Here is a 21364-nt window from a genome sequence, read left to right as displayed (position 1 = left end):
TGGAATGAAATCTGATTTCAAATCCCATCGAATCCTGCAAACTAAACGGGTCCCGTAAGATTTTTGTAAAGGTAGAGATGCAAATATGAAATGAATAAAAACAAAAAGTTTGAAAGAAATAAGCACAAAGTGTCGGCGTCACCAAATTTGGGGTCACCGATCTCTTCCTTGAAGATGGGGATGAGTCAATATCGGTTGAAGATGTGAAAACACTTCCTAATGTCGAATTCAAAAAACCAGCAAGAGGTTCCTCACTCTTCTCTGATCCGTCTTAGGGTCGAGTTCCAGAAACAATATCGGACGTTATTCCAGTTCGTCTCCATATTAGTGAAACTCTTCCTAAAGCAAGGCAGACTAATCTTCTACTGAGTTCCTTTTGATTGACCAAATTGTAAATTTTATAATGTATTAAAAATATATATCATTAAAAAAATTGAAAAAAATCTTATTTTTTAATGTCAGAACCGGCTGCCCATAACCGTTTATGAAGTCCCTTGACCGGTCTTACCATTTTCGACCAGGACCGGGAATAGCCGGTTATGAGAAAGTTTCGGACTGATCCGGCCCGGCCCAGGACCGGTTTTTGACCATCACTACCCATAAGTATAACTGTACAAGAGATGAAAATAGCAATAAACTACAAAAAATAAAATACTAAAAAAACATAGGAATAAAAATCATAAAATCAAAAGTATAGAGACAAAAACAGCAATTCCAACAAACCACAGGGACTAAAAACGTAATTTACTCAAAGAACAATAACATCACCAATTCAAAATCTAAGACCAGTGGTTTATTCAATGTTACAATCCCATAAAGTTTCTCAATTCAAGAACAAAGCATGAATCAAGATTTCACTTCTTACCCAAATCTTTTTCAAGCATTGCTCTGACCCTCATAGGCAATCCATACAGCTTAATGAACCCAGCAGCATCAGCTTGATCGTAAATCTGCCCGCTTTCAAACGACGATATATCCTCCCTGTACAGACTATACGGGCTCTTCCGGCTAGCAACGATCACCGAGCCTTTGTACAGCTTGAGTCTCACCGAACCGGTGGTGGTTTTCGTGATGTTCTCCATGAATGCATCCATGGACTCACGAAGCGGGTCGAACCACCTGCCTGCGTAGACCAACTCGGCGTACTTGAGGGCCATGGTGTCTTTGAATTGGATGGCTTCTCTATCGAGGGTGAGAGACTCGAGTTCACGGCAAGCGGCGGCAAGGATGGTCCCACCGGGAGTCTCGTAGACCCCGCGGCTTTTCATTCCAACGAGACGGTTTTCGACCATGTCGATTCGGCCGATACCGTGTCGGCCACCGATGTCGTTGAGCTCGGACAAAAGAGATGCAGGGGAGAGTTCTTTTCCGTTGATGGAAACAGGGATTCCGGAAACTATCCCTATTTCAAGGTACCTAATGTAATAGCAATAATTGCAGTTAACGACAAAATGTCTACATCAATGGGTGTTGCTAGGATTTTATTATACTTCATAACATGTAGCATCTGGAACTGGAACATATAAAGCTCATGTTTGTCAACCATTATCAAACTTATTTTTTGAGCTTATTGAAAAAGCCCAAACTAACCCGTTTGGTTAGCCACAACTCAAGCTAGTTTTTTGGAAAGCTCTTTCAATAACCTCCAGGTTTTTTCCAAAAATCTTTTCATTTATGCCCCTTATATTTATTCTATACTTGATGTATAAAAAATGGTTTCTAAGATTTTCTATTAAATGTTTTATAAAAATAAATATAAATTTGAAAATAAGTTGTACTTACGCACAATTTACTTGTAATCTTGAATTTTAAGTACATGCATCAATAAGCAGTAATTGATGCATAAAAATGGTTTTTATAAGCTTTTTCAAATGATTTATAATATAGTATAGATGATCAATGTGGGCAAACAGGGACACATCACTCTCCTTTGTCCCCCCGGTTCGCAACAGGAAAAAGGTTTGCAATTGAACTTTCCTATATATAAAGCAAAACCTTAATCCACAAAAAAAACAAAAATGTAAAGAGAGCTTACTCGGGTTTGTCGGGCGCATCTTCTGGGTCAACAGACATCATGTACATATCCTTGTTGGGCTCGTTTGCAGGGTCCTCCAAGATATCTCCCTTTAATGCCACAGAAAAAAGATGAATAAAGCCGAAGAAATAAAGATTCATTTTGCTCGACACAAATAAGCCTGGGAATCTCAAGTAACGAAGGAGAATATACCTCGTGACTGAGGTGCCATAGGTTCCTGTCTCTACTATAAATGGATTTCTTTGTCACGGGGACAGGCACATTGTGTTTCTTGGCATACTCAATAGCATCTTCCCTTCCCGTTATATCCCATTCCCTCCAAGGAGCCACGACTTGGAGATCAGGATTAAGGGAAAAGAACGTGAGCTCAAAACGCACCTGTACTGGGACAAGAAAACACACACAAAAAATGAAAATTATGTAGAAAAGTACCACATTGTAGATGACGCTATTTTGAAGCATGCCTGATCATTTCCCTTTCCTGTGCATCCATGAGCAACAGCATCTGCTCCAACATCTTTTGCTACATCCACCATTGCCTTTGTATTTGCATCACATATCATCTTTCAGTTAACTTCAGAATAAAGAAACTACTCCCAACGTCCCAAAATAAACGTCCATAATAAAAATGAAACTTTTACTATTACACTTTTCAATTCACTAAATGACAATTTTACACTTAAAACAGAGGGAGTAAGAAATTCTCCATCTCATAGTTAAAGATAGAATTGGAAAATAGACACTAACTTTTGAAAGTGGATACTTATATCAGGACAAACTAAACATGAATTGTGGAAATAGATTTTGGGACTGATGGAGTAGTAGATTACCTTAAACAGAAATGGAGGGGGATCATTTCACTTGTTTTAGTTTAATTACTAATATTTAGTAGGTTATCAGCATCTATCTATTATCTTAACATGTATTTTGAACTTCACCTTTGCAATAACAGGCCTGGCCATTGACGTTCCCAACAAGTACTTTCTTTCGTATACTGCCCCAGCTCGCAAACAAGGGTATACATAATCTTTCACGAATTCTTCTGTCAAATCTTTCACCACCAATTGACAGGCTCCACTTGCCTTGGCCTTCGCTTCCAGACCTTCCAATTCCGAGATCCCCTAAAAACAAATAATAGAAAAAGATTGAATAACAGGAGGTGAGCGATATATGGGTCTCTCGCTCACACATTCTTGATTGATGGCATGCAAAGAAATAAGATGACACAAGTGAAGTCGACCATCAAGTCTACTTTTATTTACAAATGAACTAGATTGATCGAGTTATATGGCTTTTTTTACAAACTAGCTAACGAGAGTGAAGATACCACAGAGGCGGTTGTTAATTCAGTTAATAGGACTACCCAGCAATTACATAGTTTTCCAAGGAGTAATGTGAAATTTTACATCTGTAAGGGTCGTTGAGCTAATACCATATTCTTTAGGGGTTTGTTTGTAAACATTCCTAAGTTATTTTCCTATGTGTGTGTTCATTTTCCAGTTAATCAAGACAGAAAATTCTACACAAATCTTCAAAGAGATCTCTAACCGTTACCCATTCTTGCAAAAATTCTAATAAAACACTATAGTTTGCCGGGATGAATGCTTTTAGACAAATGTTTGTAATGTATAGGCAAAACAACCATCATACATTGCATTTTTTCCGAATTTGGCTGTTCCTGTAAAGTGTAGTGTTTTCTGGCATATAAGCAGTGCTTTGCTTGCAATGAAAAGCCAAACATTATGTTTTAAAAGCCAATCAATCCAACTGAATTAAATAAAAACATTCTATAGAACTTACTTGGCCAACATCTGCAGTAAAGCAGACAACCTCACAGCCATAATTCTCCCTGCAACATTGAAGGCAAAGTTGGGAGAACTCAGATGCAGTATGAGGCAAGCAACATGAAACTAGAAAAACACATAGAAACTAATAACTAACTGAAGAAACGCATTACGTTCATCATGTGAACAAAAAATTATCCTACTATAATATGAATCAAACACTAAAAACTGCCTAAAATTCAAATTTGCATGAGTTCATGGATTGTTGCAGAAATTTGCAAGCTCTATATGAATAAGCAACATAAGAATAAGTTGAATGAGTATCATAAGATGATAATTAATCAAAGAAAAATCTTGTTTTGCTTTGTTTGAAGCCAAAAATCCACAAGTGAAAATCTCCAACAAGGTTTAGACTTCAGTGAAGTTCCCAAATTTGCCTATGAAGGGCAGATGGAGGGCCAAGAATCCAATCTTGGATTCGGTATGGATAGAAGTACGTATAATTGTACCTTAGCCAAGGAACAATCACCGACGTATCCAAGCCACCACTATACGCTAGGACAACTTTGTTCAATTTACCACGTAGACCCCTTCCATTAGTGGCACTTGATGCATCTGTTTCCTTATCACTGGCCAACACTGCTCGAATTCCTGCCCATCAAACACATTCCTTGTATTAGGCTTTTTCACACCACCAATATTATATAGGGTTTATGCCCTAGAATGCACATATTAAGGTGCATTTAGTGTCCCTAAATTCTACTCAGAAAAAACCATTTCCTACTAATTTTTCCCTCTACCAAAGTCACCTTTCCCTTCTCTTGATCAAATTAACTTTTAACCAAATTTGTTGAAGGAAAAAATTAATAGGAAATCGGTTTTTCAATTAGAACAGCTAAGACAAAACCATAAAATAATTATAATAATAAACCAGACAAAAAGGAACTTTCACAGGCGAATTTGTTAGGGTATGCTCATTGCTCAAGCTCAAAGTACTGTTCTAATACAAATATTCTCAGTTCGATCCTCTTTTCTCTCATGGTGATCAACACCAAATTGCTAGTAGTTCTATAAAGAGTTACGAAGAAGCGACCAGGATACTGAACGTCGAAAATTGCAAAATATATATAAAAAAATGAAGTGATTAAGCCAAAAGTACCTTGAGTTTTACATGCCTGCGAAAGATTCCTAGTGCTACGATAAACAAATGGAACTCCACGAAACTCACTTGCTTTAGCCCCTAATTTACATTCTACGAAAAAAACGTACAACAGATTCACAAACGGTTATGATCTATCGAAGAACAACAACAATCAGAAAGCATCAAAACACAGTGGAGCAAGAATCTGAACTAATTTGATACCAAATTTGCAGATAGATTACCTCGATTTGGAGCAGGAGCAAGGGGATTTACGGAAGATGTCACAGCTTGCAAGTGAGCCATTGAAGTGTCAGTGGTGGCTGCGTTGTGTATCTGTTTACTCCTTCACACGCAGAGTGTGTTTATCTGACAGTGATGAGTAGGGTTAAAAAAAATAGTAAATTACAAATATTGTCCCTGTGATTTGGAAGAACTCTGTTTTAGCCCCTTGACTTTAACAATTAACACTAGTAACCATGTGGTTTGCATTTCGTTATGATTTATGGTCCCTGACCCCAACGTCTGTTAGTATATGCCATTAAGTGCCTACACGTGCTAGTCATGTGAGCGGCATTTTGTTTATTCAATAAAAAATTCCTTTGAAAATAATTATCGTAAAAACTTTGTTTATTCAATAAAAAATCGTGTTTATTTATCCAAACAAAGACCATAAAATAAACATAGTTTTTTAAGCAATAGGTCCATAAAACATATACATATATAGGGTTGGGTTCATATGAAGCTAACATGTTTTCGTGAGACCCGTGAGACTATTTTTTTACACTTGAAATTTCATAACAAAACGCTGTGAAAGTAATATGTCGTTAATGAAATATAAAATACATACATCGTTTGGTTTATATAATGAAATATGTCGGGATTATAATACGTTAAAGCAATTAAATTAAATTTAATCATATTTGACCATGCACCTTGGAGTTGGCAGAAATTAGAGTGAAATATGTTAATAGAGTTTGAATACGTCTACTCATTCATTGAATAAAATAGTGATGGTGGGGTGGAGACGCTAGTAGTGTCAATGGTGGTGGTTGGCGGTAGTGCTGGTAGTAGTGGCAATGGTGGTGGTGGTGTTGTTGCTGTTGCTGACCATGATGGTGGTGGTAGCGGTGGTTACGACAACAGTGGTGGTGTAGGTGAAGGCTATAATAGTAACGACGGCGATGACAGTGACAACGGTGGCAGCAACGACTGATGGTGACATCGATCATGATAGGAGGGGATGGAATGGTAAGAGATAATTAAAATTCTTTGTTAGAAGTCTAAGGAATCTACATTCCATCATATGTGGAATTCAAATTCCTTGTCAAACTCAAAGAATGAACCAACATATGAATGGAATTAACCATTTCAATTCCTTCAAATTCCGTTGGATTCCAACGAACCAAATGTCATCTGAGTGATATTAACAGCGAGGAGGGTACATGAGTATTTATCATACATAAATATTGTATACTTCAAAATGAAAATCTTTAACACATTTGTACCTAAAACCCACTAAATATCATATCCAACCTGCTATACGAGCCGACTAATCTCAGGGCGACCATCTGCTTTGTAGATAGCCAGGAGTCACCGCATTTGAACCTCCATGGCTACAAGGGGATTTTTATTCCTCCTTGGATTTGAAACTGGGACCTGCTGTACTTTTGACCTTTGGAGCCAAGTTCAAACCAATCAGACACCACCATTGTGGTTAGAACCCACTAAATATTAACATATATTTACAAATATTAACATATCGTTACAAATTTTAACATAAAAAACTTAACATACCTTAACATGAAGACTTAAGATGATAAGATCACGTGAAAACTTTTTTTTTTTGTAAGAAGACGAATAATAATACACCCAGGGACGGACTTACAGTCGTGCCAACAACAGCACGTGTCACCGTATTATTTCTCCGTCGAAGAGTACAAAAATTAGTTCGCGAAATATGCAACAATATGAATTTGTTACATGCCACCATATGTATTTTGAAACTACAACGTGAACAAGTTTTCTTTGGTAGAGTTGATTTACAAGGCTCTTATTCCACCTCAGACCCAAGTTTGAATCTTATTAGTATTATTTTCTTAATCAAACGATGCCACAATTTAAACTTTTTTCCTATATTTGTTTCTTATAGCCAAATGATACCACGGTTTGAAATTTTTTTTGGATCCGTCCATGAATACACCTCACATGCGTTAACATGAAAAACTTCGAACCTTAACATATCTGAAGATTTGAGACGATATTATCACATATGAAACAATACCATGACCTACACTGGAGCAAGGTCTAGGGCAGGGGCGTTAACAAGTCAAACTTTTAACATGCTAATCGAGCCCATACACCATTTAACTTAACAAGTCAGAGCTCCATAACCCCAATGTTCAACTCAACTCCTTCAATAACTCGATCAAATTTTTCAAGCTAAGCCAAACCAATCAAGCACACCCTTTTTCCCAAACACATTCATACATTCATAAATCAAATAATCAAAGTACAGAAATTATAGAAGTCAATTAATCAATCTCAAGTTCAAACCCATTAACGAGCATCAAACTTAAGTTCGAACATTGAAAGAAATATTCAAACTTGAACTTATTCAAGCTCAAGTCTCATGACATTTTTCCTAGACATGCTTGAATAACCTGCAACTTGACTTGACTTTTTTTTTCGATTAACCTGGATATCCAACCCGTTATGCGAGCCAACTAATCTCAGGATGACCACCTGCTTTGCAGATAGCCCGGAGTCACCGCATTTGAACCTCCGTGGCCACAAGGAGATTTTTATTTCTCCTTAGATTTAAACTAAAACCTCCTGGTACTTTTGACCATTGGAGTCAAGCTCAAACCAATCAAGCACCACCCTTATGGTTAACTTGACTTGACTTGTTAACACGCTGGATGGAACAACTACATCCATACAGACCCCAGAAGAGAGAGAGAGGGAGGGAGAGAGAGAGATGTAGAAGAAATGCATAAGATTGATAGAATATACTAAATTTTATTGGTGTGAGTGAGTGAGTCAAATGAAATAAGGGTGCAAAAGAGATGGGGGGGTAGAAACAAAACAAAAGCCAAAAAGCAGCCTTTATGCCACAACCATCTCACAACAAGAACAAAACTACTACTTCACTTCACTTCACTTCTTAACTTAAGAAGAAGAAAGAGAGAGAGAGACCTATACTTGTTCAATTTTACAAACATCCTTTTCCTTTTTTCTTCCATCAAGGGTTATCCCATGAAGAAGAGCAAGAAGAATCACATGAAGTAGCTCAGTGCCTTTTTTCTTCTTGATCCTCCCTCTCCATACAGTTCATTCCATTGCACTAGCTCATTCATGTTTACCGACTCCGATGACACGCTCGCACATACCTACCATCAACACAACAATCATCTTTATAACCCTACTTTACCCATAAGGGTGTATTTGGTACGCAACATAGGACTGAACAAGACTGGACGGACGAAACTGAGGTAGGCGCGTGAAAGAATTCTGGAAGGTAGGGTTTAAGTCTGACATGGGTAGTTTAGTAATTTAGGTTTTAGGGTTTTCATTTGACATGGATAATTTACCCATAAGGGTGCATTTCGTACACAAATAGGACCCGATGGGCAAGAGTGAGGTAGGCAAGTGAAATAATTGTGGAAGGTTTTATGTTGTGTTCTCGAAACCTTCGTTATGAAGGAAAAGAAAGGGGGAAAACTAAAAAAAGAAAAAAGGGACTCGTGTTCTTGACTATTTCAGGGGGGGGGGGGGAAGAGAGGGGAAAGAAAACGGAATGAAAATAATAATAAGTTTCCTCCAAAAAAAAGAAAGAAAATGAAAAAATTAAATCCCCTTAAAAAGATTATTAAAATTACAAAACTACCAAACTTTTCATTTTATAGGATATACTTTTAAAGGGTATATTCGTAAAATGACATCTTTCCCGTTCCTTTCTCTCATATTCAAGAACATGAAAAATTATTTTCTTTCTTTTTGTTTAATTCCTTTTCCTTCCATCCCGTGAACACAAATAGAAAAAACTTCTTTTCCTTTTCCTTCCTTCCATTTATTTTCTTCCCTTCGCTGCCCAAATTTGGGTAGTTTAGTAATTTACAATTCTTATCTCCATCTCCCATACTTTTATCCCACCTATGTCAGTTTTTCCCACTCAGGTCCTGTCTTGTCCCGATGACAAACCGGGGACAAGTTTTTGCTACGCAAACAAGACTGGACCGGTGAAAGAATTGTGGAATATTTTAGGGTTTAAATTTTGACAGGGGTAGTTTACCAATTTTATCTTGGTTTGTCCCGCTCAGGTCCTGTCTTGTCCCAGTGTCAAACCGAGAGAGGGGGGGGGGGGAGAAGGAAGTGGGAGCAACAAGTTTTGTCCTATCCCATGTACCAAATGCACCCTAGAACGGAGAAGGGGCATATGTAAGATCTTACCTGTTCATGAGCAAACTTAAAGTCCTCCAAGTTTAAAGGCCGGATATCAGAACTTTCACTTAGAGCTGGAGTCGGCTTCCCTTCTGCTATAGCCGCAGCATGCTCCTGCCCCCATCAAAACATATTCCAATAACATTCAACAAACAACTTCGTAATTTAATTCAAAATAAACATGTTTTCTTTTGCCAGATATCATATACTAGGCTCGTTTGGTTTGGTTTGATTTCATTTATACGACACGTTATGGAGCAAAAGCCGCATACCTTTTTTTCCTTCTCGATGATCTCTCTAATCGGGCGATGTGCAGCAGTAACACATAGATTCTGCAATATCAACAAGTATCAGCAGTCATTCCACCTGTCACTTTGGGTGCGTTTGTAGTCCAGACAGGCAGGACAAGACAAAAAAACTAGCGTTTGGTAATACAGAACTGGATAGGACATAACTGATAAAATGACCAATTTACCCCTAATGAATTGTTTTGATCTTTTATATATATTGATTAATTTATTAAATTTTAATAAAATAAATATTTTTATAACAAAATATACCATTAGAAAGTTGTCGTCGAGACAATAAAAATGACACCAAAGTAAATTGAATGTTTAAATAGCATAAAGTGCAATAAATAAAATTTAAAGAATGAATAAAATGTGAAGAGGGAGACGTATTTGATGTTTTAGAAGAGAATTAAGTTTTATTTTGAGGTTATATTGGTAAAATATAGGTTTGTTCCACTTTGTTCCACATAAAAGTACTGCCAAACGTGGAACAATGATCCCTTTTATGTTCTATCTGTGCATTGTACCAAACGCACCCTTTAAGTTTATTTAAACGTTAAACCAAAAAGTAAAAAGAAAACCGAACCTTAAGGTCGCTTCCAGAATACCCCTCGGTCATGCTTGCAACTGCATCCAAATCTATATCAGGAGACAAATCTTCTTTTGCTAGTATAACCTTTAAGATCTTTGCCCTATTGGGAGCATCTGGTAAATTCACCATCAATCTGCAAAATTAAGAGAAAAATACATTAAAGTATACAAATTTCATCAAAGGGAAAATAGCTTATATTTCATTACCTACGGGGAAGCCTTCTAATAACCGCCTCATCAAGGTCAAAAGGTCTATTTGTGGCTGCGAGTACAAGAACCCGTTCTGTATCTTTTGTGCGTAAACCATCCCAATTCACCATGAATTCATTTTTCATTTTACGCATGGCTTCATGTTCACCCGGATTCTCCCTCCGCCCCAACATGCTATCCACCTTGAAATATGAATTTACATATGCTTAATCAATTAGTTAATTCAATATAATATTAAGATTCACACAGGAAACAGCCGCTCTACCCTCGGGGGTAGAGGTCAGGTCTGTGTACATCTCACCCCTCCCAGACCCTGCTTTTGAGTGAGATATACTGGGTTTCTTTGGTTTTAATACAATATCAAGATCAAGACAAAAGAAATGTTTCAAAATCGTACTTCATCCACAAAGACGACACTTGGAGAAATCTTGCTAGCCAGCGTAAAAACAGCCTTCACGTACTTTTCACCCTCACCGAACCACTGAGTAAGAGACACGGGAAAACAAAAGTGAGCAAAAAAAAAATTAATGAAGTAATTATACTCATCTTTGTAAAAATGGACCTTTGATGTGATGCTCGACATGGATATATTTATGAAGTTAGCACCAGCTTCAGTAGCCACGGCCTTAGCAAGCATGGTCTTTCCGGTTCCAGGAGGCCCAAACAGAAGGATGCCCTTGCATGGCTGTATGTGAAACACAACTATATCAGACCTCAATTGTTTCAAACACCTATTCAAGTTTATATATCTATACCCATATCGGATTATGCACAAGGGCGATAACATAATTAAATTAGGGTATGAAAATGATGACAGAAACCAGAAACTCAATGAAGATTTAGGTTGCTAGAAAACCATAGTCTGTATGCCCGTAGAGCAATGTGTACCCATATATCAGGTGCTTCATTTAATCTGAAGGGCTGTTATACAGACAACTCTGAGGCCTAAAGGACATTGATCCAACAGCAGAAGATGACAGAGGGTCCGGGATACCAAATCAAACCAACCCAGTAAGGGCCTGCTTGTTAGCAGCTTAATAAGCTTAATGGGACTCGCAGCTTATTCAGTCAGCTATACATGACTGTTTGGTAGTAGCTTAATGATATAGAAAGTGGCTTATTCGGTAAGCTTCTAGGGGGGAGCTTTATGCAGAAAGCCAAGTTTTTATCCAAACATATCCTTCGCAATTAAAGGAACACGCTCATTCCATCTATGAGAAAACCCTCCCAAACAAAAACCATTCCAATCTATAAAGACAGATTAATTCACACCTACAACTATATCCATACAGGACTTAATGGAAAACTAGCCAAACAGCCCCTAATAACTCCCACCTGGAGGTGGATCTTTTTTGATAAAGGGTAAAGCTTGCTCAAAAAGATTTGCAGAGAAAGAACATAAGAACCTGAAAATACGAAAAGCAGTGCTAAAAATTGGAAATGAGTTAGAAGTAAGCAACAACAATCAAAAAAAATATACAAACAACAAAGAAAGCATACAGACAGACAAAGCAGGTATGAGAAACCATAAACAAGGATAAACATACGAGAGGAGTTGTGAAGCAATTAACTTTAACCTCCTAAAACCTATACCCCGGCTACTTAAATCATAAAAAGTCAAAGAAGTAAAAAACCTTGGTCAATTGGCCTTTGCAGAAAAGCTCGGGTCTTTGAAGAGGGAGCATCACCAACTCTTTCAATGTATCCTTGACCTTTTCCAGTGCTCCAATGTCATCAAAAGTTACTCCAATGTCACTAGGAGGTATAACATCAGCTAGAAGCCTTTTCTCAAATTCATTTTCCGTCACGACATCCTATAGATGCATCAAATAGTCAAAAAAAATTGACATTAATTCAATTTAGATATTTTTGGTAAGAAACTATTTCAACAATCTAAAGAATAAATCAATACTCCAAATCTTTAGTGGCTAGAAATCATTATAAACACCTTTAGAGACTTCTTCAAGCTCTTGGATTCATTCTGGATTGCTTGGAGGATTTCAATACCATACTGTATGCTGCGAGATGGCAATGTTACCAAATCAACAATTACGTACTCTGCAACAAAAAACAAAAGAAACAGATAGGAAAACGGTAGTTTCAAATACCTCTCATTTGAAAGAACAAGTCTTGCATCTGGATCAGCTTGAGCATGCTGCATTAAATGATGGCTTAGAGCCCATCCAACGACCTTCTCAGCACCTTCAATACAATCCCAAAATGATTATTTGATATAAATAATAATTTCTCTTACGAAAATCATTTGAAAGATTCCACATTTCCACAAATAAGTCTAACAAGTAAAGTATGTTTTGTAATAGAAGAAAAAGTTAGACATACCTTCATTTGTAAGTAATTGATCCTTTATGCACAACGTATCAAGCCCATCACATTCTAAGCCAGTCCGATTGAGGATCTGTCATAGTAAATTCAAATCATTATGATATATTATACTCCATCGCACAAAATTCAAAACCTTTGCCTTTTTTGTGATATACCACAAGTTGAAACGTTTTCATCTATTCGGGGGTGGGATCTGAACTCATGATTCTTTCAACTATCACCGTTTGGAAAAAAATAGAACATGTAATATTAGCAAATTGATTGGCAATGAAAAGTTGCTCACATTACGTAGATTATTCAGATTTCCCTTCATCTTTAAAGTTTCAGCATCTCGATCCAATTGCTGCTTCCAACTAGCAAGGAGGCCCTCATCCTGCAAAATTTCACGAATTATTGCTACTTCTAGAAAAAATAACGACGCAGAAAATTAACAAGGGACTAAAGGCACAAACCTGAGGCATGTGAATGGTCACTTTATTAGGAAAAAGTCTTGTTAAAAGTTTAGTCGCCTTAGGAACCTCCTTCCCCCTTTCATGTAGTCTCCCAAAACTATCCTGAAATGAGAGATGCTCAACGCCATTAGGCCTTTCAGGATGTTATGTTGCTAAGATCTGTATAAGTTTCATGAGTTGACAGTAAGTGCTGCTGTAGACAATAAACACATGGGTATCCCAAATTCCTATATCATTTAGTTGGTCAAACAGGAACTGGTGTTTTCAAGATCTTATCAACATAAAACTAAGGGGCTGTTTACCCAAATGCTTACCCAGTAAGTGCTTACTTATAGGAGTCAACACTATAATTTATCTTGATGCGTAAGATTTTAGTACATCAAAACGTATTGAATGCAACAATTTATCGGGTAAGCACTTATCTGGCTAAGAGTTGCCATCTTCATTTACCGGGTAAGACTCTACATCCTTTTCATCGCTCTTACCCGGTAAGATTCTTGACCCTCGTCATGTTCATCCGATAAGAAAATTTATCCGGTAAGCACTTACCAAGCAAACGTTTAGTAAACGGCCCCTAACTGTACTAAGGTTCTACGCTGTCTCCCAAAACTTAATTAGACAGTTTGCCAAGGCTCTTCGGCAGTTTTAGATGATCCCTACATGGCTGCAAGTTTGTCTCCCTGGGTTTGTTTAAGATGTTTTTAAAGGTTTTCTGAGAGTTTTGACTTGCTGACAAACAGAATCATTAGTTTGTGTTCTATCGATATCGACAATGGCATCATCAAGTGACATATCACATATGTAGACAAGAAGATCATATTCACATTGAAGATCATAGAATTTCATTGCCAAAAAATGTTAGGTCAGTAATCAAGGACGGATATGATACTTCCTAGGGATAGGTATCATGATCACATCAGGGAATTCTGCTTTGCCAAAGAAAATATCTTTTAAATGTCCTCTCCAAAGTGGGCTACTTGGATGGCAACCATTAAACTCACCTATGATTCACTCCGAATAACTATTGATTGAGGACAAGAAGCACTTAAATGATGCTAACAATCACATGAGATTAGTCTAAAAACGTATTTACCAGTTGTTACACGTTGTTATATTACAGAACCCGTGTGTAGTCAATTAACTCGTATTTGCACCATTACACCATTTGTTACTTTCTTTGTTGTGGGGTCCTAGTCTTCTGAGTAAGAACTAACAAAATGATGCAGCTATATTGCAATAAGTGGTCTACAAAATCCATATATCCGAATCATGTATCCAAATAGGAAACCATCCAATGTAACCTATAAGGGAACTCAAATTGACCTTATGCCGTGATGCAAGGTAGAAGTATCTATGCACCAACAGAGTTCGAGGAAAAAGATTAGAATATGTTTCCAATATTATCTATTATAAATACTCTCTTATCATTTAGATAAAGGTGTTCCCATGGAGTGCGATTGGAAAAACATGGCATTCATGAAGGAGTGGTAGTAATATTTTTGTTATTTTCTATTAGGTTTTCCGTTATGTTCCAACTAAATATGGGTTTCCTTATGATCATCCTCCATCCACGAGCCCCTCTTATAAGTTATTATAAAGGGTCCCTCATTAAAAATAATCAATGTTGTAAAATGCTTGCACATGCCCATGGTGCTCTATTTTCTTTTCAAGCAATAGCCCACCAAAAGTTTCACAATGCTCTCACCCATTATAAGTGTTATATCATAAATATCTTTACACAAGTGAGAGTAAGGAGCTGTTTGGTTGGTTTTTCATTGTCGTGTATAGATAAAGCTTTCTGTGTGGATTAATCTGTCTGTATAGATTGGGAGAGTTTTTTTCATAGATGGAAGGAGATGTTTTTTAATTGGGAGGGGATGGTTTGGAAAAAACTTGACTTTCTGCATAAAGGTCCCCCCTAGAAGCTTACCGAATAAGTCACTTTCTATATTATTAAGCCACTACCAATCAGTCATATATAGTTGATCAAATAATTTGTGTCTCATTAAGCTGCTAACAAACAGGCCCTAAGACTATATAGCTTTGTGGTCCCAAAAATTCCTAGGTGGAAGTCTAACCAATGTAACAAATATAAGCTAGCTCTAAAATGTTTAAATGGAACACCGTTATCCCATAACCACACTCCAGAAGTGAGCAAGTTTCTACAAAGTTCAAGGCCCTCATCCTTTCCAACTTGTACAAGGCAAGTCTTCAAATGGAAAAAAGAAGAAAACCCCAAAAAATATTAACTTATGCAATCCAATTAATTCCCTTTGCACCTTGCTTTAAGGTTTGCCAATCTACTCATAAGACATTAAGGGGATATGATAATGAACCGAACTTATATACCAACAAGTATTACAAATCAACTCCAGTATTTCCAACCAAAGTGACTAATGAATTTGCAACTTCATATAGATATGCAAAGAAAACTGTGGAGGCTAATTATTCATGTAAATGTAACATGATGCAAACCATCGAAATCGACGTTCAGGGATGATCGAGCAAGTTTTAACTCATAAAAACATTGAAACACATGAAGTATACAAAAAAAAGGTTAGAAGGTAAGTATTCTGTCACAAGACTGGTAACAGAAGTTCCAAAAGGACTAGTAAAAAAGCATTATCCATTCCAACCAAACAAGCAAGGAATGTTTATTTTCATCCTCTAATCCTCAGGACTTTTGGAGGGGCAAAACATGTCCTTACCGGAAAAGCCAAGTCAAGCAGAGCGGTTTGGTTGCTGCCAAATTTTGTGAAAAGCAAACCGCCAGGATGTGACTGCAAGAAAAGCAAATGAAACAAAATTATTAACAACAATACTTTTGTACACCTCCAAATGGAGTCCGGCAGCATTCTAAACAAACAGGTGGAAAGATAAACAGCAAGAACATATTGCAGCCTGCCAAAATTGCAAAACACCCCCCCACATAGTCTCTCTCTCTCTCTCTCTCTGTGTGCCTTCTAGAAATTATTTTGAATATGATGCTCAGAAAGTTCATGTTGATGGATACTAACATCTACGAGAGTCTCAGATGCTCAAATTAATAGGATAACGTAAATAGAATTGGACTACAAATTTCCGTTATGTTTTAAGCACCTTGATCTTGGGGGATATTACCTTTTCTTTGCGATTGTCAGTGTGAGTATGTGAACCAATTACGACAACATTGTCTGGGAGTTTTTCAAGCCTGGTTTTGAATGTGGAATATGATTCCGAGCTCCCAACAATGGACTTCTCTGCATCTTTCATGAACAAAATAAAAGGAAGATTCCGACTCTCGCTGGATACAACCTGGCACAACAGGGTATGGTCATTGGCACCCTTTAAATAGAGAGAAAAAGACTGAAACAGCAAGGAATAGAATTGTTTTCGAAACCGAAGCCTACCTCAAACAAGGTGCTGATGAGTAACTTATCCAGATCTTCTACACCGGTTGAATCCAAGCGAATTTCATTAGCTGGTAATGATAAGAGAGCATAAGAAACGCCAAGGAAAAGAACCCACATTAGAGGGAGTAAGAAACACTGAAAAAAGCAAGCCACTTAAGCTTCTGAGCATATGGTAAGTTACCAGAGCAAAAATATCCATAACCCCCATCACAGAGTCCCCCAAAATCAACCCCATCAGGAATGAGTTTATCAAACTTCACACCAATCTTTGAGAGAGAATTGTCTTCAAATGGTAGGAGAACCCTCCCACGAGCTCCAGAAGTTGGACCCCTAAGGTGAAAAAGATAGTAGCAACCATGAACACTAATATAATTCATGCCGCTTACACAGACAAACAAAAGAGTTGCACAAAGTGGAAACGAAATTGTACCTTGAAGTAGATGAAGAAGAGTATATGACTCCAGAAGCAGGACCTATAAATTTTACGCGGTCACCTACACATTTTTACTTCATTTTGTTAAAAAAGGGAAAGAATTGGAATAAACAAAGATTAAGCAATTCTTGGGTATCAGAAGACACTAAGTTCTCTTCCAGCATACCCAATTTGAATGTTGGGCTTTTAGAGGTTCCTGCAGCAGGGGGGACAAAGTCGATCTCCATTTTCTGTTGTGGTTCAAGGGGTAATGAAGAAGCATTTTCATTTCCTGGAACATCTAATTCACTAGAGGTACTTGCAGTGCCTGTCAACAGAGTAGCGGCACCAGGACTTTGCTTAGGAACATTGCTGGTGCTTCCTTCTTTCAGTAGCTCAGCTTTCAATGATAAACCCTAAAAGACAATTCAATTAAATGAGTTAATTGCTAAAGAAGAAACATGGAATAGCTAGCCGCAGACAAGCAATCCTGAGAGAAGATGGTAGATGAAATTTTATAATACATCAGACATATTAAATCTTACACCCAGGAACGAATGGCTATCGAATATAAGCAGTTTAGCGCCATAATACCGAGCAAGTGCCTTTGCTAGCATCTCCTGATAAATTTCAGATCCTAAAAAAGAGGGGTAAAATTCAGACCAAAAATTCATAATAGCAACTCCAATACAATCAAACGGCAAGAAATATAAAATTTAAGACATACCTGCGGGACCAGAAAGCAAGATTCTAGGATTCACAGTAGGGAGTTCAGAGGCATATTTAACCTGGTCTCTATGCTTCAAGTGTATATAAGAAGCTGCAATAAGCACATTTTTGGTGTTCTCACTGCATAAGCAAGTAGATACGACACATAAGATTTGTCAGATACGTTAGGCAACATGCCCCAATTCCAAGATGTACACATCTAATCCTTCTTCTAAACATTAAACAGAAGTACCAATCAGCCCTGTTTTTATATTTAGAAAACTAATATCCCTATGCAGACATATAGTAAAGTGAATATTTTGCAAATGTTGCTTCCTAAGCCTAAAACCTGCAGCCAAATAATACAAAGGGACCAACATCATGAAATGTGGGTTGGAAGACCCGGCAAAATGAGAATCATGAACAGTGCCAAGAAAATGTCCTTCAAACATTTTTTTCCTGATAACTGCATAATAGAAGTGTTCGCTATATACTTTACATACCAAGGCTTCAACAACAAGTAGACTAGGAGACTTTTAAAAGGAAAATGTGTTGGAGATGGAGTACTCAACCACTACTTTAAGCATCTGCCAGTACGAGATATAAAATTATGGCCAACTACAATCTATCAACATGATTCTCGTGCATATGATCTTAGAACATAGCCAAAGAATTCAGCAACACTCACAAGAAAAAGAGGAAGAGGGAGTGATGGTAAAATATACAGCAAAAAGAATAACATGATAACTATTTCAAAAGTATGTAAACCTGCTAGGCTGTTTTAATATATTTTTTGAAATAGGCAGCTTTAACATATAGCATGAAACTGAAAGAACACTTAAGCAGCACATCCTGTAATAACATGATAAAGTATAAAACCTTAAATAATATGGGAAGTCGTCAAAAGAAACTTCAACTTCTCGCCCATCAATAATCCCAGCAAGAATCTCTTCCTTCAACATTGCAGATCTTACAGACATTCCTGGTGCTGATGGAGGTAAAGGATCCCTGGTCCACTCCCTTGTTTCCAGCGCCTGTTGAAAATATGTTTGCTTTTAAGCCCAATTACACTAGTAGATGATGTTAGCAGTTGGGAAATAATTAGGCACAAAAAGCTTTACATTTCCTGTTTCAGTAATACTAGGGTCTAGGCTGCTGCCAAGAGGCGTGATCTTGCTTGTAGCTCCAATTTCAGATGCACTATCATTAGCAGTGTTGGTAGCTGAAGTTACTTCAAGACCATCAACCTCATCATCATGATTAGGATGACGAAGCTCCGTACCCGGATAAGGTTTGGGAGCAGTTTGAGAAGCAGGTTTCAAACGAGATAAATCTGGTCTCAGATTTGATAGAGACGCCAATATAGAAGCACCAGCAATTGCTGATGGGTCCCCTGCACGTCTCTCAATATGCAGCATTTTCAGGTCTCCACCACGAACAGATGTATGTGTTTTTAACAAGACATCACACGGTAGTTGCTGGAATATCTATTGGAAGGAACATTAAGGAAAACTATGAAAGAGGCATGGAAGCAAAAACGAATGTATAAAACCAAAAATAAAGAAATTTACGCATCCCACAAAGGCATTAGATTTCATCAGTTAACTTAATAGGTTTTTGTCTTTAAAAGGATACATAAGCATGATTCCCAAGAGGACCAAAGACCACTTCATCTCCTGAATTCAAAACACAGGTTGTACCCTTCTTAATAGTCTTCCCATTAACATGCACGGATCCTTTGCTTCCCTTGCTTTCAAGCACAGCGACAGAACTGTCTTCCCGCTGATCATGTCGACAAACAGTAAGTATTCATACTGCAAGTAGACAATATGGAGTTCATCTCCATAAATCCTATAAACCAGGTGAACTGTTTGTGCTTAATGTAATGTGAATCCCTAAAATTGAAGCAATGTTGACATGATATATTATTCAGTACCTCATTGAGCTTGATAATGCAAAGAATCGCACTTATATCCTTGATCAAAAGATTAGCATTCTTGCTTGATCCAACTAAAAAATTGGTTGTATAAACAGTCATTGTTTGATTCTGCAAGAAACAATGCATTTCTTTCAGCTCTGTGTATATTTAGGTTGTCCATGGCTGAAACTCACAATTTATCATGATAATCCCTTTGCTGAAATAATCAAGAAGCTACCGTGTTTCAATAAATTCATAGAATTACTCATTTTTATTGCCGAGTACTAACCAATGACGTCTGAGCAAGCAGCCTGCACCAAGGTGTGGCCGTCTCACAGCTCTGATTTTGCTGCTTCCATGAAGAAAATGAGCTTCTCGGCTTCTCCGGTAAAACTGGCACTGACGCTTCATAGCAACCAATACAAAGTCTCAGCCTTAACCCTTAATCAATTGAAATTAATACCATAACAACAATAAGCTGTAGCCTTTTCTTACTAGTGTCAAATACCCATAACAAACAATTCAAGAAATGCACAGAAACCCAATTATCATTTTCTTTGAACATCTTGCAATTGGTTGCCATCTTTTAGACATTTACATGTAGACATGTAACAGAGGTGTGTAAATTTATATAGACAATTAGGCATATATGTTGACTTCTGCACCCTTCAGAATGTGTATTATCCAGGCATGATTTTATTCTAAACCCTGGTGAGTTCTGGAACTGCAATCTTGTCTAGTTGATCATTTCCATCAGACAATTAAAACCATCAGCAATTACTTAACAGCTACAAACCCAAGAGATTAGATTGAACAATGCAGAACGACAGACATTTTAGTAATTTACATGCAAGAGATTTACAAAACAGCACGAAAACAACTTGCCTTGAGCGATCGGAGTGACGACGGAAGCAGCCGGAGCCGCCTCCGCCTTCCCTGCACTTACCACCTCCCCTTCACCGCTCCCATCCTTCCGTGGACAACTTGCGGCGGCATTTTCTGGTGGATCCACTGCCGTCGGCGAACTCAACTCTTTGGAATTCTCCACCACCGCAGGCTGTGATGGCTCTTGTGGCGTCGATTTCTCCGATGCACCTCCATTATCAGCCTAAAAAACATAAAAATTCAACCAAGAATCAATCAATAAAGGCGAAATTCCATAAACAACCAACAAAAGTCCGTAAAACCAAAGGGGGCAAGAGCATTAGGCACCTTTTGACGTTTGGGAGACGGGGGTTTCTGTTCTGAAGATGATGATCGCTTGTTGTTGTTGCTGTTATTGTTGGATATAGATCCACTTCGTCGCGTCGACACCATATCTTTGTAGGTTATGCTTGGTTGTTGTCTTCTTCGTCGTCTTCGTCCTCTCCTAGAGAGAGAAACAGACCGAGAGAGTCTATAGAGATAGAGAGAGAAACCGAATAAGACGAAGGGAATAAGAGAGAGAGAGAGAGATGAGCAAATAGTTTTTTTCCTCAAAAAGAAATAAATAAAAAGGGATTTGTAAGCAATTTTTAACTAGTAGACGTTAGATTTACTAAATTTGTTATTTTTGCATTTTGCCTCCCTCGACTTTCGAATTTCATACTTTGTGGACCCAATTCTTTGATTTTTTTTTTTTTTAAAAAAATTGATTTCAAGATTAGAA

At 37.6% G+C, this 21364-nt stretch overlaps 2 protein-coding genes across 5 annotated transcripts; both read right to left on the bottom strand.

Moving 5' to 3' along the window:
• Nucleotides 1-671: 671 nt before the first annotated feature.
• On the bottom strand, nucleotides 672-5292 carry LOC112514972 (argininosuccinate synthase, chloroplastic). Of its 2 annotated transcripts, XM_025121626.1 has the most exons (9): nucleotides 5203-5292; nucleotides 4979-5071; nucleotides 4329-4470; nucleotides 3836-3884; nucleotides 2974-3156; nucleotides 2500-2574; nucleotides 2228-2413; nucleotides 2036-2124; nucleotides 672-1416 (listed from the first exon to the last, which is right to left on the bottom strand). In XM_025121626.1, the coding sequence occupies exons 1-9, from the start codon at nucleotides 5261-5263 to the stop codon at nucleotides 855-857; spliced, it is 1440 nt and encodes a 479-aa protein (XP_024977394.1). In that variant the 5' UTR covers nucleotides 5264-5292; the 3' UTR covers nucleotides 672-854. The 2 variants fall into 2 exon arrangements, with proteins under 2 accessions (XP_024977394.1, XP_024977395.1); XM_025121627.1 differs by lacking the exon at nucleotides 4979-5071.
• A 2668-nt stretch (nucleotides 5293-7960) lies between these two features.
• Nucleotides 7961-21119, bottom strand: LOC112514310. 3 transcript variants are annotated; one of them, XM_025120698.1, is made up of 28 exons: nucleotides 20929-21119; nucleotides 20602-20824; nucleotides 20006-20121; nucleotides 19735-19845; nucleotides 19434-19580; nucleotides 18920-19285; nucleotides 18678-18832; nucleotides 17818-17939; nucleotides 17615-17727; nucleotides 17278-17506; nucleotides 17109-17172; nucleotides 16860-17008; nucleotides 16676-16746; nucleotides 16407-16580; nucleotides 15995-16066; nucleotides 13287-13388; nucleotides 13118-13207; nucleotides 12832-12907; nucleotides 12600-12693; nucleotides 12440-12509; nucleotides 12126-12305; nucleotides 11054-11176; nucleotides 10889-10972; nucleotides 10489-10673; nucleotides 10277-10415; nucleotides 9673-9732; nucleotides 9410-9514; nucleotides 7961-8349 (listed from the first exon to the last, which is right to left on the bottom strand). In XM_025120698.1, the coding sequence occupies exons 1-28, from the start codon at nucleotides 21031-21033 to the stop codon at nucleotides 8236-8238; spliced, it is 3639 nt and encodes a 1212-aa protein (XP_024976466.1). In that variant the 5' UTR covers nucleotides 21034-21119; the 3' UTR covers nucleotides 7961-8235. The 3 variants fall into 3 exon arrangements, with proteins under 3 accessions (XP_024976466.1, XP_024976468.1, XP_024976469.1); XM_025120700.1 differs by having other exon boundaries at nucleotides 17636-17727; XM_025120701.1 differs by lacking the exons at nucleotides 12126-12305; nucleotides 12440-12509; nucleotides 12600-12693; ... (1 more) ...; nucleotides 13118-13207; nucleotides 13287-13388.
• Nucleotides 21120-21364: the final 245 nt, after the last annotated feature.

This window comes from Cynara cardunculus (genome assembly GCF_001531365.2).
Source record: "Cynara cardunculus var. scolymus isolate 2C chromosome LG 6, CcrdV1, whole genome shotgun sequence".
Classification (NCBI taxonomy): domain Eukaryota; kingdom Viridiplantae; phylum Streptophyta; class Magnoliopsida; order Asterales; family Asteraceae; genus Cynara; species Cynara cardunculus.
The sequence above is the reverse complement of the archived record's forward strand: the minus strand, read 5'-3'. Positions and strand labels throughout refer to the sequence as shown.

Excerpts from the sequence above, each read along its gene's own strand:
- LOC112514972 (XM_025121626.1), bottom strand. The coding sequence starts at position 5,263 with ATGGCTCACTTGCAAGCTGTGACATCTTCCGTAAATCCCCTTGCTCCT. Across the intron at positions 2,414-2,499 it reads CAGGAAAGGGAAATGATCAG|GTGCGTTTTGAGCTCACGTT; the intron begins GCATGCTTCAAA and ends GTCCCAGTACAG. Across the intron at positions 2,125-2,227 it reads TATGGCACCTCAGTCACGAG|GGAGATATCTTGGAGGACCC; the intron begins GTATATTCTCCT and ends GTGGCATTAAAG.
- LOC112514310 (XM_025120698.1), bottom strand. The coding sequence starts at position 21,033 with ATGGTGTCGACGCGACGAAGTGGATCTATATCCAACAATAACAGCAAC. Across the intron at positions 17,728-17,817 it reads CTTGCTTTCTGGTCCCGCAG|GATCTGAAATTTATCAGGAG; the intron begins GTATGTCTTAAA and ends CCTCTTTTTTAG. Across the intron at positions 16,067-16,406 it reads CTGACAATCGCAAAGAAAAG|TCACATCCTGGCGGTTTGCT; the intron begins GTAATATCCCCC and ends CTTTTCTTGCAG.